Source organism: Hetaerina americana, unplaced genomic scaffold (genome assembly GCF_022747635.1).
Source record: "Hetaerina americana unplaced genomic scaffold, ioHetAmer1.1.p SCAF_1, whole genome shotgun sequence".
In the NCBI taxonomy this organism is placed as follows: domain Eukaryota; kingdom Metazoa; phylum Arthropoda; class Insecta; order Odonata; family Calopterygidae; genus Hetaerina; species Hetaerina americana.
The window spans coordinates 28,484,548-28,497,596 of record NW_027286069.1 but is presented as its reverse complement, the minus strand read 5'-3'; the positions used below and the strand labels follow the sequence as shown (position 1 = coordinate 28,497,596).

The 13,049-nt window shown below is 37.4% G+C and overlaps 1 protein-coding gene across 5 annotated transcripts in view; it reads left to right on the top strand.

Annotated features, from left to right (window-relative positions):
* Positions 1-13,049, top strand: part of raskol (Ras GTPase-activating protein raskol) — a 650,862-nt gene that overhangs the window by 627,459 nt on the left and 10,354 nt on the right. For all 5 annotated transcript variants that reach the window (XM_071587458.1, XM_071587450.1, XM_071587476.1 and 2 more), the window contains 13 exons: positions 3,389-3,492; positions 3,871-3,974; positions 4,317-4,599; positions 5,109-5,188; positions 5,494-5,595; positions 5,985-6,169; positions 6,842-7,104; positions 7,957-8,119; positions 10,108-10,399; positions 11,193-11,341; positions 11,475-11,641; positions 11,780-11,896; positions 12,680-12,990. In XM_071587458.1, coding sequence (XP_071443559.1) covers positions 3,389-3,492; positions 3,871-3,974; positions 4,317-4,599; positions 5,109-5,188; positions 5,494-5,595; positions 5,985-6,169; positions 6,842-7,104; positions 7,957-8,119; positions 10,108-10,399; positions 11,193-11,341; positions 11,475-11,641; positions 11,780-11,896; positions 12,680-12,990 — 2,320 coding nt within the window. The remainder of the gene's footprint in view (positions 1-3,388; positions 3,493-3,870; positions 3,975-4,316; positions 4,600-5,108; positions 5,189-5,493; positions 5,596-5,984; positions 6,170-6,841; positions 7,105-7,956; positions 8,120-10,107; positions 10,400-11,192; positions 11,342-11,474; positions 11,642-11,779; positions 11,897-12,679; positions 12,991-13,049) is intronic.

Here is a 13,049-nt window from a genome sequence, read left to right as displayed (position 1 = left end):
GTAGGGAAAGAAAACAAAGAGCAAACGGTTTATCCTATTAATGTACATATTTATTATCCTGTGCGATATTAAATTACAATTAGCATTAAGGGTGAAAAATACACCCGTTTCCCATGATTTTCTTTAAAAATGTGAAAAATATAATTGCGCTTAACTCCTCGACGAGAATTAAAGAAAGAAAATGCAACCTAGGCGAAAAGCGTGGAGGCAATGGTGTCGGAACCAAAGAAAGCTACGTTTTAAACCAGTGTCATCATGACAATGGGAAACATTAATTTACCCATCTTGGAAAATTTTATGTGCGTGGGTTGTAGTTTTTTCCGTATTCATGGTTTTGTGTTAAAGATCCACGTTTGAATTGAGTTTAAAAATAACTTTTCGAGAGTTGTGACAAACCTTGGTCGCTTCGTGTTTAATTTCAAATTTACCAGCCATTCAGTTTTATGGTAAAGTGGTTATTGAACTATGTTGGAGGCCAAGTAAGTACCGTCGCTCATCATTAGGCTACAGCGGGGAACTCGGTCGGGATATAAGAAACTCAAACCTCATTTAGGTGACTCGAGGTGAGAACATTTCCGTGCGATTTTCCGCATTCTTTTCGTGCTGTGTTAATTCGAAAAACCCAAGGGAAGGACGCTCGCCTTAATGAAGTGGCCACGTAGGGGTACCTCTAGGGAGAAACACACGGCATTGTCCACAGAAAAAATTGAAGCACGGTTACGTATTACTAAGGGCAAAAATTATTTTTGGATGACGCGGAAGGGTAGAAAGGTACAGGTCCTGATGGCAGAGGAAAAAAATGGTCAACGGTTAAGCATTTTATATTTACGGCTTGTAACATTCTTGGGCGAGAATTACATTCCGCCACTGACGTTTAAGTCGCATATAATAAACTTAGGGAGTGGAAGCTGTTCTGTTGATGACGATTTACATGTGTTAGTTGCATCGTTATCTCAAATTTTCTATTTCTACCTCGGAGTATCTTTTACCCAAAAAGTACCCTTGCTTGGTTGTAGGCCTGCTTATCTCTTGATTAGAAGAGTGGATGTGGGAAATTTTCCCATCGGTGAAAGTTCGTTATAATGTATTTGATTTTGGATGGTGTACCACAGATTGCATTTTATGCACGATTCCTAATTTGTATTCAGCTTTATCGTACCTAAGTACAGTTGGAAACAGATTGCTGCCTGGCTGTTGGTCACGCCTTCTCGTTTTAAGGGTCTTTTTTTTAGAAAAAGTGGAAGGGATTCTTTAGAAAATTGGGTGCTACAGAAGCAATGTCTCAAAATAATCAGCCCCTTATTAATGCCGGAGTAGGATACCGAACTTTCCAAAACCTAATCGTCGTGTTTATGACGTTGCAGTCTGATTGTCAAATAACGCGTTTCAATCTTTTCGGCCTACGGACAACATTATTCTAATAATCACTTCAATAATTGAAATGGATACTTTTTAATGATCATTTATCGCTAGGAAAATGATGAAGTTCGTACCAAGTTGTGCCATGAACATGTCGAGAAAGAGCGCACCGGAGCGGATCTTCGTGGTCATCTTTGAGTACATAGATATCACGGATAAGAATTCAATCTGTCACATTATATGCTCACTTCTTTGTGCGATCCTTCGACTAATGACTTCGGGAGACTTAGGATAATGATCCCTTTCCGTATTACTCCCCTTATTTTTGTCTTTCTTAAGTGATCCCGCATCTTGTACCTCCCCAGCGTTTTTAACGCAATGGCTGCTTATCTATTGGATGGGAATGTAGCCTAGTTTCGATAAAAAGACCAAGGGTTATGGGCAGTTCAGTCTCCATTACTTAGATTAAACCATATTTGCTGGTTGTTCTTGCGTCCGCGAAGAGGACACCAAAAAACAAAATCCACTGTGGAAAAATAGAAAATCTTTTCGTGGGAACCCGGATCCGCTTTCGTTTATCTTTTTCGTTTAAGATCTGATTGAGTATGCTGGAAAATTAGTAACTGTTTGCGTTGTCAAACTTGAAAACAGACCTACCAGACAGGTAGTAACTCACTGTATTCGGCCTCCATCGCATATCTTTCTGAGTAATCATTTCAAGGTTTTTTAGCCAAGAATCCCAGTTGTTTGGACGCTCTTGCTTCTTGAAAACATCTTGGACCATAGCCACCCGTCACTCATTTTTGCGGCTCGAGCGGCCCTCCCCCCTCCATTCTCTCCTCCCCGCTCCCGTGGCCACTTAATTTACAATTATAATCTCGATTTCTCTCATCTGTCAGCATCACCTGCCTTCAGGTTACATCGCAGCTGAGGAGTTAAAAAAGAAAAATAAAAGGAGTCTCCTCGAACAGCTGATTAATACGCGTGATCTGCGTGCTCTGAAAAATTATGCATAAAAAATATTTCGGCCGCAGTCCCGCTCTCCGTTTTACTTTCCATCTTGAGGCGTTCGCACCCGAGTCTGTGATGTCAGTGGGCGGACTGGGGGTATGATTTCACCCGTCTCGTCTCCCGTTCCCGCGGGTCCCCCTTTTTAATTGGCGTGGGTTCGGCGATGCGTCCGCTGACTGAGAAATCTTCCGTTTTCTGCCATCGTGGGGGGGGGAGGGTCGCAGATGTGGCAGCTACGGGAGCGCTCTTTCCCTAATTGCTTCCAGTAGAAAGTCCTCTCCCGCCTTCCCCCCTTGCGTCACGAATCGTGAGATTGGAGAGAAATTTGCCCCTCCCCCATTCCCATTCGCTAGTCTTTCGCTGCGCTCGCTGACCCGTGGTGAGTAGCAGTTTTTTTCAGTATTAGAATCGAACGCGAGAACCACGGAGCAGCGTGCTATCTTCCTTACTTCCCAAATGCAACGACGTGGTGGTGCTATCTCCTGGTAAGGCGCGGGACCTTCTGGGATGCGATTGTGAGATAGTAAATGGGGCTTTTCTCCCTTCCAGTTCTTGGTCACAGTATTTTGGCTACAAGTTTGGTTTCCTTCGAAACAGGGTATCAGCTCCACGCTTTGGAGAGCCATGCCTATAGTGTGGAAAGATATGAATTTTGTTTAATTTTGTGCGAAGATCGATTGGTACTACAGAAGCATTTCAGATACTAACACCAGCCGTTTCACTGGAAAGGGGTCGTCCGGAAAGGTGGAAGTTGGTTGAAATACTTTTCCCTGATTTCTTTTTTTTTTATTCGTTATCCTGCCAATTAAATTTTTCGCCGCTACCAAATTATTTGAAAATGGGGGAAGAAATCAATTTTATTTGATTGTATAATGATGTGGCCAAGTAATTTAAATTCATTCTACACCTGATAATGGATTTTAACCATGTGCGTTTTTAGTCACGCATATTAAAAGTGTTACTTATTCATTAATATTGCCAGTATCTGAATTACAATGGTTTCTTCTTTTCTCCTTAGATACCTCCTATGAAAAAGCTTGCAGTGGGAGTCGAAGAGGCAGTGCCCCTGCTACTCCTGTTCTTGGTACACGTGCTCTGGAGCTTACACCATCACGAATAGTGGTGAGTCTCTAATATCGCTAACACTTTATCGCAGTAGTTGAAGTACCTACCCATTTGATGGTCTGCATTAATTTGGCATTCCACAAAACTGTGAAAAACTAAAGTCTCCCAAGTGTTTTTAATCACATAAATTGTTTCCCTGTAATGAACAGAACTTCGTGCCATGCTAAATTTGGCATTATTTTTCTTTGAAGTGGGAACATTTTTCTTTTAATTTCAAATGCATTAAAATTTGCTCTCTTAATTTAAAAAAAACGTTCAATGCTTAATTGAATGTGATAAATAACGAGTAATATTTAAATAAGATCAAAGTCTATGTAGTCATTCTTTAGGCATAAACTAGATAACCAACATAATTTTTATACCTTTTTTCTTCAGAACTTCTTCTCCAAAAGATCATTTCGATCAAATCCTTTGAAGCGCACAAAGAGTGTCACCAAGCTTGAAAGGAAGAGAATTCCAGACAGTATTCCAGCAGATAGGTAAATATTTTTCCATTTGCTTTTATTTTTGTATAAATTGCTTTCACAGCTTATCATTTTCATTCCTTTAGTTTTTTAGCTTATTTCATCACTCCTGTGTGTAATCTTGGCCCTAAAACATTGAACCATGTTAATTTGAAATTGAACCAAAACTATTTTCTCTAATTGTATGGATTTTTCCAAGTAAAATCTCATTGTCAGAGGCAGGCTCCTAATAAAACTAAACCACCAAATGTGTGATTCACTGAAATTAAATAAAGTATATGTTTTAAATAAAGCTGAATATAACCTTGATAGGTTACCCTCATTAATGCTACATTTCTATATTTTCTTTTCAACCAGTGTCCGGAGTGGTTGCTCAGGTTTGGGCGGTGGTTCCTCATCATCATCATCCTCATCTGGTGGTATCGCTCCAAGACTCAGGTCATCACGATCACATGAATCTCTTCTATCTGGTCACCCTCACAACTCTATGTTAATGATGCATACTCTGGACCTTGGCTTGGGTCTCCTTGTCCCCTCAGCTGGCAGTGCCAATGGGCCTGCGATGGGGCAGGTACCAACTAGTGGTGTCGAGATAAAGCCTCTGCATGCATCTGTGCTTGGCAGAGAACACTGCTTTCAGGTAAAACACTAATCATAAACAGTTTGCAAGTTCTGTAAGCTATTGTAATCTTGTGTTCATTGTGTATTTCAGTGATTTTTTGATTTTTTATGACTTAATTTGTGGAACTGAATTGTTTTTTTCCTGAAACTTCAGATTTGATTTTTAATAAGTTTGGGAGTACTAAATGTTTCATCCATATCTGCCTTACAGGGGCAGACTGTCTCTTGTGAAAATTCCTCCTTTGAAGGAAGATTTGTATTAATACCATTAAGTAATACAAAATAACCAAAAGATAATATATATGGAGTTTTAAAAAACTTAAAATTTGCTGTAGGCTAATTGGAATTCATTTCCAACTGTCAAAGCAGAACTTTCAAGCTTAACATGGTCATTGTGATCAATCTATTTTTATATATTTAATTATTGCTGTAAAATTTTATGGGGGTAGGTTTTCTTCTGTCCAGCATGATGGCAATATAGTTTCCCTATGCCTGTCATTGACTAAAATTATTTTGTCTATATTATAGGTAACCTTGCCTGGAGCCCAAGGTAGCCCGAAATACTTCTCATGTGGTACAGCTGAAGAGAGAGACAAATGGGTTTATAGGTGAGCTTTAGCAATTTCTTTCTTTGAAGAGCCCAAGCTTAACCCACAGCTTATAACAATATATTAATAATAAATGCTCTCTGAGCTATTGAAGTGAATGAAATTCCTTTATTGATTATTTCAAATAAAAATGGTATGCTTTATCTCATACCTATGTTAGTGAAAGCCCTCCCTTGCCTGACCTGCTATTTGAATTAATTTATTCCAATAGTTATATGTTGTATGAAACCATGTCAGTTTATTCCATAGTGCATTTATTTTCATGAGGTCTTAATCTTATTTCAATCTGCTTTAATCACGATCAGTCTCAGGAAGGCGGTTCAACCTGATAGAGAAAATATAAGGAGGACAGACAATTCTCTGAAAATTTGGATCCTGGAAGCCAAAGGAGTGGCAAATAAGAAAAGGCAAGTATATTTTTGGGCCTTAATTATGTTCATATGATTTACTTAAGTAAATATGTTTCATATTTTCTTAGAAAAATTTTATCATCATGAAAATACTTATGCAGTTTGTCCTTCTATGGTCATCTGAGCCAGTCAGGCACTTGGAGCATATTAATTATTGTTGTTCATAATCTTATTATTTAGCTGAAAAATTTCAAGATTAATTGCAGAATTTCCATGAACCATTCTTAGCTTGAAGTTTGTGCCATGCAAAACCATGGTGGTACTAGTATCCTGTAAATAAATAGGATTATTACTTCCCTTTAAGTTTTGAATAGGGGACTATTCTTTGATTAAGTTTCATACCAACTATAATTAGTGAAATAATTGATATCATTATTGCCCTGCAGGTACTTCTGTGAAGTTTATTTAGATAAAACCCTATATGCCCGCACTTCTGGAAAGCAGAAAGGAGATATGTGTTTCTGGGGTGAGCACTTTGATTTTCAAGGCTTGCCAACAGTCAATATTCTCAATGTACATCTGTACAGGGAAGCTGACAAGAAGAAAAAGAGAGACAAAAGTGTTCTAATAGGTGAGAAACTTTTTCTTAAATTACTCCAATCTTGTGACTGCTCTTAATGTATATTTGTATATTTTCAGATGATACATTAAAAGTTTAAATTCACTATCATCTGTGGCATGATTCTTTTTACTATTGAATTTTAAGCAATGAAACAAAGTTAAAATAACATGCCCTCATTTAAGAAAATTATGCCATTATAACACCTTTTTTCAAAAATATCATTAAATAAAATCTCATGTTTAATTAAACTCGTGCTCTATTATCCCTATAAAAATCAACAGGTTGACAACTGTAGAAATTACCACATTTTTCACTTTTGAATGGCGCAATATATTACTTTTTTATTATAAAAAGGAATAAATGTGGCATTTCATTTAATATTAAATTCTGCTTTTCAAAATGAAGTGCCTAATTTTCAATTTTATCATGCCGTGTGATAATGGCACATTGCATTCTCAATCTTTCCTTACGGAGATTATAGAAAAATAGCATATTGAGAAAGCACATCTAAAGTAAAAACTCCCTCTGATTATAAAAATTATTGGTGCGCATTGTTTCAGTTCTTTGCCTCAATGGACTTGGTGGTATAGCATCATTTTCATTAATTGTTAATTGTTAAGACCCTTGTAGAATTTTCATGGATTTATAGTAATAATTCTCCCATTTATCTGCTTTTCACAGGAACTGTAAGTATACCTATCCATGATGTGACATCTCGCTACCTCATAGAGAAGTGGTATCCAGTCCTGTCAGAGAAGGCTGTCAACAGTGGAGCTTCAGGGGTTATGCATTCAGCATCTGGAACTATGCTCTCAACATCAGCCTACACATCATCTTACTCTTCCAGCTCATCCTCTACCAAAGAGCTTCCTGCTCTTAGGGTCAAGTGTCGATTCCAGTCAGTTGACATTCTCCCTCTGTCTGTCTATCAGGAGTTCTTGGAGGTCAGTCTTCTTCATGAAATTGAAGAAAATCAAATTCAAAATATTTAATTATGTAGTGGATATAACATGACAAAAGATTGAATAATGAAATATGCTGTTGAATAATGTAATTTGCTATCACCAAAAATTTTCCTTAGCCTGTTTAGGAAAACCATTTCTACCTAAATTTAATTTTTAGATTATTTTCGATGTATTTTTCAGGTAAAGTAGTTGTTTAACTGTGCATGCTTTCAATTATGTATCACATAATATATTTCTGATTAATTAATGGTTTTATATTTTACCACCGTTTTGGGGCATTTTATAAAGTTGACTTCATTTCTGATTGAATTTTAATGTATTCTGGAAAATTGATTCATTTCTGAACTTGGTAAAATTCTTGAAGGAATCATGGAAATGTTAAATGTTTTATTAAATTTATTAAGACCATTAATTGTATTTACTGATTTAAATCAAATATTTATCAATCTGTGTTTTCTCAATTTTCATGTTTTTTAAAGAATTTTTAGAGAATAGTTCACGGGTGTTATTATTAGAAAGAAACTAGCCCACACATAGGACCCTTAAATTCATTTGGAAATTCCTGATTAAGATATTAGTCATTTGAAGTCGAATACAGTCTTTCCTAAATATATTTACCTAAAATTTTATGATATTATTGGTGAAAGTTCTTGGTTCCTCTCAAAAGGAGAGCTTCTCCAGTAGTTGTCCTTATGATTTTATTTTGGGTACTCATACCATCTATATAAACTTACAAAACGTTTTAAATAAGACTTATTTTCACCTAAAATATTTCTATCAAGTGTCTATAATATACCATATGATATGTGTATATCCCAATTTTCATTTCAGTACCTGAAGAGTGAATACAGCACAGTCTGTGAAGCTCTGGAACCTGTTGTAGGAGTGCGTGCAAAGGAGGACATAGCCACAGCATTAGTGAATGTCATGCAGAGGGAAGGGCTTGCACGGGACTTCCTTGCTGACCTAGTCATGATGGACATTCATAGAGTTGGTGAGTCATAAGCCTTCGAAAATTCCTTTTGGAATGTTTGAAATTAAGTTATCAATGAATTGTCATTTCCTGCTCTGTTTACAATAATCTAGGTTTGACATAAGGAATGCATCAGTACTAGTGATAACTTTAGGTTGGCATGTGTGGTTGCCTATGAACTGTGGCACATGTACATATTTCTGAAGAGGATGTTTCACCCGAGGCAAAAACAGACGACTCAACATGTTTCCACCATATTTATTGATGCTTAACCTGATGTTTATCTGAAGATTAGAAGGAAAGATAGAAGAAAGCCTCATGAAAAACCCATTCAGATCTAGTGTAAACCAAGGAACAAGGGAGGCATTGCTCAGCATGAACAGCACTGGCCTAATCAATGATAAATGTAAACAAGCCATATGGCATTGATTGTGGCATTGATTGACTTGGAGAAGGCCTTCAATGGAGGAAGATGTTCAGTGTACTGGAAGTGCTTGGAATGGACTACAATTAAAAACCATAAACACAGTAATCAACCCGAAGGTCGGTTTAGTAGGTGATGGTAGAGATCACCCAGTACTAAGCCCTATACGGCGTGTGAAAATTCACACATCAGGGTAGGGGGGCCAGTTCCTTTCCCTGTGCCGGTTATGGTTTCCCAGGAAGACCTGATACCCGAAAAATCACTTTAGCTTGGGTAGAGCTGCAGGTGCCCAGAGTGCCTTGCCCGGGAATCGAACCCGGGCCCCTTCGGTCAGCAGTCCAACGCTCTACCCACTGGACTACCGCGACCCACGGACTACAATTATAGAAGAATAATTCATAACTTCCTAAAGAATAAGGTCACAACCATGGGAAAGAAAAATGGAAATAAAATAAATCCAAAGGAGTTTAATGGATGCCTCTCTGGCCAGCTCTATTCTTTATATATCTAGAAGAGGTTATAAAAGAAGCACAAGAAATGGGCGACAAAAGAATCAAGGTGATTGGCGAAGAAATTAATGTACTCCAGTTTGCAGATGACACCACTATAGTAGCAGAAATACCAGAGGACCTGAAAGCAAGTCTGAATGCTATTGACCAAGTACTTCAGGTTTACAATTGAGTATCATCACGAAGAAAACTGAAACTTGTGTGTGTGGACAAGAGAAGCTGAAGATATCACAATTTGGAGAGAAAAATTAAGGCAAGTTAATGCACCTGGGCAGCAGTATAACTAGGGATGGAAGAAATTTGAGCAGCATCAAATGAAGAATAACTCAAATTAAGAAGACAGTCATGAAGAGGAGGCTGATACTGCAATGTTTAAAGTACCTGTGGATGTAATGAAGGAAGCAGTTCATCAAAATGTTAATATAGAGCATGGCAGTCAATGGATCAGAGATATGGAGCATTGGGACAGTGGACCAGCCAAGAATAGAAACCTGTGAAATTTGATGCAAAAGGAGTACTGAAGATATTAAAGTGACAGAAAAAGTGAGAAATCGGGACGAGTGGAAGAGGAAGGGATCATTTGGAAAACTTAACTGCAAAGTAGAGCTAGATTTATTAAAGAAACCTGGAGGCACCATAGATTAGTTAGAAAGATATTAAACAAGAAAATTGAATGGAAATCCTTTGAGGAAGACCAAGAGACTAGTACTTAGGACACACTACATGGGTAGTGATACAGAAAAGCCATCTGGGAGTGAGGGAATTAACACTGGATAAAGAAGAATGTAGGTTGGCAGTAAGAAGAAAATTTTCAGTATGAAACCCTGATTATGATGATAATTTATTGATGCCAACCATGACTTCAGCTGTCATTTTCCAGTGAAACCTAAAATGACAGTTATGTTGAAATCATGGTTAGTGTCTATAAATAGTATAGAAAATGTTAATTGATCCATTATTAGTACTTTTTTTTGAATTTTTTCCTAATGGTAAAAAATTTAAAAAGCTCGAGTTTAGATTTGGCTATAAGAAATCTCTTTTGCTATTATTTATGTTTTACTAATGATGAATTTCAGATGATGAGCGGCTTACATTTCGAGGAAACTCTCTAGCAACCAAGGCAATGGAGGCATATCTTAAATTGACTGGGGATCGCTATCTCCTGGAGACCCTTGGTGATGTAGTAGGTGCCATGGTTAATGGAGGAAGTGGAGGCACATTGGCCACAGCTGGTCTTGGAGGTGACTGTGAGGTAGATCCTCTCAAAGTGTGCAGTGTTGCCATGCTTCATCGACAGCAGGCTAACCTGAGAGCCGCTGTTCAGGCAGTTTGGACACGTATTTTGTCATCGCACAACACTTTTCCAATGTGAGTATAAATGATCATCTTTTTTAGACATCCAATTCCTATGAATGAGTTAGATGCATGAAGATTTTAGTTTTTAATAGTATATGTTTATTACTGTTTGTAGTTGTGACTGACTGCTAGGATTAATATTAGGATTATTGCGAGACTGTATCAGATCTATAAAAACATGAGAAACTGTACATTTTTGGCCAAGATAATCTGTAATCAATAATGGGTTGGATATTTGTATCTTTATGTTAAGGAGAAATACTGAAAGTTATAATAGTATTTATTTAACAACTTTAAGCGGAGATTGAGACTTAAGAGCCCCTTATTCCATCCAACCCCTCTACATTCATGCAGTAAAGATAATTACAAACTCCCAAGCCCTAGATGGGAGAAAACCCACCCAGGCGGGAATAGAACCCACGACTCCTAAGTTGACAGGCAAGGGCCACTGGGACCAGCTAGTATGAGGGTGCATAAAAGTAATCCACATTAACATATTAATGCAAGCTGGGCTACTTGTGATAATCTTCTAATCACTTGAAAAATGGCATTACTTTCTCTACTTTATAAGTCCTATGCGCAATTTTTCCTCTTAGTATTTGTTCAGTTATTCATTATGCCTCCCTGGCAGTGGTTCAACACTGCTATTCAGAATTAATTTTCCTGACTCTCATTTTCAAATAACTCTCATTTTTCTTTGACTCCACCAACTTCACTAGGGCTAGCGTACAGAGTATTTGTGGTAATCTATGCTATATTATTTTTTTAATTATAGCCATTACATTGAGGTTTCATCTTTTTACAGTGAATTGCGTAATTGCTTCCGCACACTTAGACAGCGACTCACAGCTGACAACCGTGAAGATCTCAGTGATCATCTTATATCTGCCTCCATCTTCTTGCGCTTCCTCTGCCCTGCTATACTTAGTCCTAGTCTTTTCAACATTACTCATGGTAAGTTATGTTTCCATATTATGCTGTTACAGTAGTAAAGTAGCCAATGAGGATATAAAACAATTTTTATTAATTGTAGTTCATGAGGAGTATCTAGGACTTAAATTGTGATATCTATGTTTCTCCTTTAAAGAATATCCAAATGAAAAGGCAGCCAGGAATCTCACCTTAGTGGCCAAGACACTGCAGACATTGGCAAACTTCACACGTTTTCAAGGCAAAGAAAATTTCATGGAATTCATGAATGATTTCCTTGAGAGAGAAGCTCCTGCCATGAAGACATTTTTGCATAACATTTCTGTAAGTTTAATTTTTGTATAATTGGGATTTTGAGGAGACGTATTAGCTTGTACCTAGCCCTCTGCATTGTAATGTAGTATGAGAATCCTCGATCTTTCAGGGGTCTTTAATGTTTAAATGTTTTGTTTTTGTTTTCAGAGTCCTCCCACCAAAGAGAATCAGACACCTGAGTTTGATGGATACATAGATCTGGGAAAACAGTTAAGCATTCTTGAAGCTTTGCTTACTGAGTGTATAGACAAGATTCCAGGGCAGGTAGGTTCTTGTCATGTCCATTTTGAGTTTAGTTTATGTTTTGATAAAATAATATGCATTCATCGGCCCAAATGAGTTTCCTGTTGGGTAAACTTGATCCTCATTTAATGACTATTATTTTCAACATAAATTTGAAATGAATTGGTAATTTAAGAGCTTAAATTCATATAAAATATTCTATCAAAGGCCATTCCATTTTTTGAGAATTAAAGTTTGGAAGGTCCCTCTAATTGTAGCTCACACCCGGTAATAAAATCTTTGTCTAATATTGAGAGGCCCATTTTGTAAAATTACAGTTCACTTTGTCTTTTAAATTTACTTACATAATACTTTCTAATAGAGTTAAATGTTATATTTTTTTAAACTGTGTGAACAGATGCCTATGAATTGTGAACATTATACATGATTATCTCAAAATTATGGAATTGTGGCACGCACATGGGTGAAAAAATTTCCTAGGTCGTCTTTTTAACTGAACATGAACTTACCATGTTTTATTTTCCCCAATTTCCCTGTCTTGCAATTAAATAACCTCATACTGTCATTTATCAGACTGTCAAAATAAGCCTAGTTGCAATATCCATGCATTTCTATGTTGAGACTGAGAAATACTCTTTAAAATAGTGTGTGAAGGTTTTCTGATATGTCTTGGTTCCAGCTTATAGCATACTTTCAGGTGTATCATTCTTTCACTGCTTCTTTTCATGATTGTGGTATATGATCCTTAGTCTCTCTTTTTTCTCATTTTTGCATTGACAAATTTGTTTTTGTGCTCTCCTTAAGTGGCCTTCTGAATTGGCAAGACTTCAGGGAATCCTGAGGAGGATACATGAAGCACAAGCTGAGCCATCGGGTCTTCCACCCTCCATGCAGCAACAGCAGCAGTGCACTTCTCCTCCCCCTGCCACTTCTGTAGCACCCAGCCAAACATCAAACCACCAGCAGTCAGTGGCATCACAGCAGCATGGATGGTCCAACAACAATAACAATAATGGTGGTGAGAGTAATGGAAATGAGAATGGGTCACAGGGTAACATGAGGGGCACTGATGGGGAGCACAACTCTTTCCAGTCACTACAGAGGAACATCTTCAGGTAATTGCTGCAAAAACGTTTTTTTATTTTTCCTAATGAATTGATATTCATTCTAGGTC